The sequence below is a fragment of the Protomyctophum parallelum genome (genome assembly GCF_964188405.1).
Source record: "Protomyctophum parallelum genome assembly, chromosome: 21".
In the NCBI taxonomy this organism is placed as follows: domain Eukaryota; kingdom Metazoa; phylum Chordata; class Actinopteri; order Myctophiformes; family Myctophidae; genus Protomyctophum; species Protomyctophum parallelum.
In genome coordinates, this window is record NC_139713.1 from 34,157,498 (window position 1) to 34,161,604 (window position 4,107).

Genomic DNA, 4,107 nt, shown 5'->3' on the forward strand with positions numbered 1-4,107 from the left:
ATATTTCCCTTCGGGCCGGCGGTGCGTTCAGCTCATCCCCAGAGGAGAGCTTCTGTACAGCGGTAAGCTGCTAGTGTTCAGAAAGGAAAAGAAGATTGTCTCCACACACGAGGGAATTGACACTGACGTGCACGCACGCGCGCACGCACGCACGCACGCACACACACACACACACACACACACACACACACACACACACACACACACACACACACACACACACACACCAATACAGTAGAACTCTATTAATTTTTGTATCGTATAGGAACATAATTTATCGGCAGGTGTGATCCAGTTATATGAATACAATTCTTACCGTATAGGGACACATTTTTATGGGTCCCTTCTTTTTTGTTTCCTACATTTTGCTATTATTTGAAAACATTTTCAAAAGATATTCCCAAAAAGCATCAAAAAAAAAATCATGAATTTAAAACAAATTCAATGATTCTTTTCCCCCTGCACCAATAATTTCAAAGACATTTTAAAATAATAACAATACTTTTGTTGCAGCTCAAAGTGCTTTACAGAGCAATACAGACAAAAGAAAAGCAAAAGCATAAAACATTAAAATAATAGCAAAAAAGGCAAATGATAGTGAATAAGGCAAAACAGTGAGTAATAACACAGAAGAGTATAGGAACACACAATCACAGTATAGTGAAAATAGCCGATCCACAAGCTCACAACGCGGCTATTTCCCCTATAGTTTGCGTCCCGGGGATACATCCCATTTCTCTTTTGTGTCACGCGGGCTAAAACGTTTGGGAACCACTGAGTTCTACGATATAGAGACAGACAGAATGCAGATACACTTAAGGTGGAGTACATCATGTTTTTATATGCTTTTGCAGTTGGACACAACCATGATGTTTTTATTTTTATACACTTTCACTGCATGCATGCAATGTTACTGTAGTTGTATTGTACCATGCATATATGACATGTAAGTAACAATAAAACCTTGAGATCTGAGTCTGTTCTCCACTTTGTCTCTATACAATTTACAATTTAGGCATTTAGCAGACGCTCTTAATCCAGAGCGATTTACATTAAGCAAGAACAAAAAAAGCATGGGAATAGATCACATAAAAACATTCATCAAGAAACATGCGTAAGCTAAGAAAGTAACAGTGGAATATCTATATAATGAAGCTATACATATACATATATACTAACTATGCTATATATGTACTATGACGTGCTATGACTATATACATACAATGCAATTATAGTGCTGTCTACATAACATGCTATAAGTCTGTATCAAATGCTATATCTAAGTCTACAGAAATGCTATCTAAGGGGTTAGGGTAAGTGCTATGGGCCATGATGGAGTCTGAAAAGGTGGGTTTTCAGACTGCGGCGGAAGATTGGGAGTGATGCTGCAGTTCTGACTGCAATGGGAAGTGCATTCCACAGTTTTGGAGCCAGTACTTTCCACTACTAGTACTAGTACTACTACTACTACTACTAGGCCTATACTATATTACAGTGAAAAAGACCGCAGTAAAGCTGAGAGGGTGATGTCGTATAGGAAAGCAGCTGAGATGAAGACAGTATAGGAGAATGCTGAAAGGGAGACCGTGTAGGAGAGACACACAGTATAGGAAAGCTGAGAGGGACACAAAGAGATAGATAGAGGAAAGCTGAGAGGGAGATGCATGCAGTATAGGACAAACAGACAGTATATAGTAGTTAGGGGGCTGTATTTTGCGTGTCTTAAGTACCAGGTCTTATTCCCTAACTTGAGTAAACTAAAGACCTGGAGGTGTGGTCAATGCTCTTTGGCCACTCAGAATAGCCGAAGTTAGGGAATAAGACCTGGTACTTAAGACACGCAAAATACAGCTCAGGGTATACAGTATAGAGACAGACAGGAAAGCAGAGACGGAGGCAATGTGTAAATTCTTCTTCTAATAATAATAGTAAAAGTAGGTCCAACTCTATAAGGGCCCTATTTCCATCAGTTCTAAATCCCTTACCCATAAACTTCTTTGCCTTTTTTTCTTTCTTTTTCTTTTTACTATTTTGATTTTTTTTTTGAATAATTCAAAAAGCCGTTCTACAAGCTCACAAAGTGTTGAAGAGTTGAATAATTTTAATGTTTTTCAAAATAGTAAAAAAAAAAGCTAAAGGGACAAGGGGTTTAGCAGTATAGCACTGACGAAAATAGTGCCCTAGTGACAATATGACTGCGTAATAATGACGTGGCTGACAGCCAAGCAGCACATATTGTGTTTCAGTCAACTCCCTCCCTCCACACACTGTGAATGAATGTCCTTTTAGCATTTATGTGTCAATAAATAAGACCAGGGGTATATGATAAACTAAACTTCAATATTTATAGGCTTAAGCCAAGGTTCGGTCCTGGGTGACAATCCATGCATAATACAATTCATATGAATTATTTTTCTTCCACTCTGAATTTCCTTCTTTCTATATCTTTCCGTTAGGTCGCTCTGTTTTTGTCTCCCCCCCCCATTCCTGGCATGGAAAAGACACTTCTTCCCGGACCTAACAACAACAACAACAACAACGCCATGACAACCCCAGCAGGTCCCTATAATAACCCGCAGGACTCGCCCCTGACTCCTCCCAGACCGCCGCCCCACCTCCACTCAACCTCCTCCCCCGCCTCCGCCCCCCCCTCCTCCCAGATGATGAAGCCCAACCAGGTGGGCCGGGTGGTCCTGTACGGCATCCCCATCGTGTCGCTGGTCATCGACAGCCTGGAGCGCCTCTGCCTGGCGCAGATCTCCAACACGCTGCTGAAGAACTACAGCTACAACGAGATCCACAACCGCCGCGTGGCGCTGGGCATCACCTGCGTGCAGTGCACGCCCGTGCAGCTGGAGATCCTCCGGCGGGCGGGCGCCATGCCCATCTCGTCGCGCCGCTGCGGCATGATCACCAAGCGCGAGGCCGAGCGCCTCTGCAAGTCCTTCCTGGGCGAGAACAACCCGCCCAAGCTGCCGGACAACTTCGCCTTCGACGTGTCCCACGAGTGCGCGTGGGGCTCCCGCGGCAACTTCATCCCGGCGCGCTACAACAGCTCGCGGGCCAAGTGCATCAAGTGCTCGTACTGCAACATGTACTTCTCCCCGAACAAGTTCATCTTCCACTCCCACCGCACCCCGGAGGCCAAGTACACCCAGCCCGACGCCGCCAACTTCAACTCCTGGCGCCGGCACCTGAAGCTCTCCGAGAAGGTGCCTCCGGATCACCTGGTGTTCGCGTGGGAGGACGTGAAGGCGATGTTCAACGGGGGCAGCCGGAAGAGAGCCCTCCCCTCCCACTGCATGGGGTCGGTGAAGAGCCACCCCGGCTCCGTGATGCCTCACATGATGGGCCCGGACCTGGGCGGTCAGAAGAGAGGCCGCTTCGAGGAGGACGAGGAGCTGGACGGGGGAGGCCTGTCTCCCCACAAGACGCCGCGCAGCTACCCCGTCATCCCGGTCCCGAGCAAAGGCTTTGGCATGCTGCAGAAGTTCCCTCCCACGTCCCTGTTCCCCTCCCCTTACTCCTTCCCGGCCTTCGGCCTCTGCCAGCAGAAGAAGGACGACGGCGAGGTTTCGCCGGGGCAAAAGGGAGCCGGGCTGTCCGGTCTATTGTGGCCAGGCCGTAAGGACACCTTCTACCCTCCGTTCTGCATGTTCTGGCCTCCCAGAGCGGCCGGGGGGATCCCTGTCCCCACGTACCTCCAGCCACAGCCTGGCGCCCTCTCCTCGTTGGCGGACAGCTCCTCTCTCCGCCAGGCCTTCCTGGACCTGTCCGACCCCGGCGAGCCCGGCGCAATGGCCGGGAACGCCGTCGGAGCGGTAATGGCCGGAACTGGCGCCGGCGGAGCGGCGGCGCCTAGATCCGGGCTGTTCGATCCCGAGTGCCCGGCGGTGACGCCCGACCTCCGCCCCGCGACGTCCGAGGGGTGGCTGAAGCTGCTCGACGCCCCGAACCTCCAGAGCCGGAAGCCGAGCTACGGCTCCGCCTTCCGGCCCGTCGTCAAAGACGCCGAGAGCGTCGCCAAGCTGCACGCAGGCGCCGGGGGAGGAGGAGGGGAGACGGGCGAGGAGTTCAGGGCCGCCGCGGCGGCGCTCGGCAGGTCGG

The 4,107-nt window shown here is 49.8% G+C and overlaps 1 protein-coding gene across 1 annotated transcript in view; it reads left to right on the forward strand.

Moving 5' to 3' along the window:
- Window positions 1-2,663: 2,663 nt before the first annotated feature.
- skor2 (SKI family transcriptional corepressor 2) overlaps window positions 2,664-4,107 on the forward strand; it is a gene marked incomplete at both ends in the record, with an annotated part of 13,336 nt that continues 11,892 nt past the window's right edge. The window contains one exon of the mRNA XM_083793600.1: window positions 2,664-4,107. This exon is cut by the window's right edge and continues 443 nt beyond it. Within this exon, the coding sequence (XP_083649726.1) occupies window positions 2,664-4,107 (1,444 nt within the window).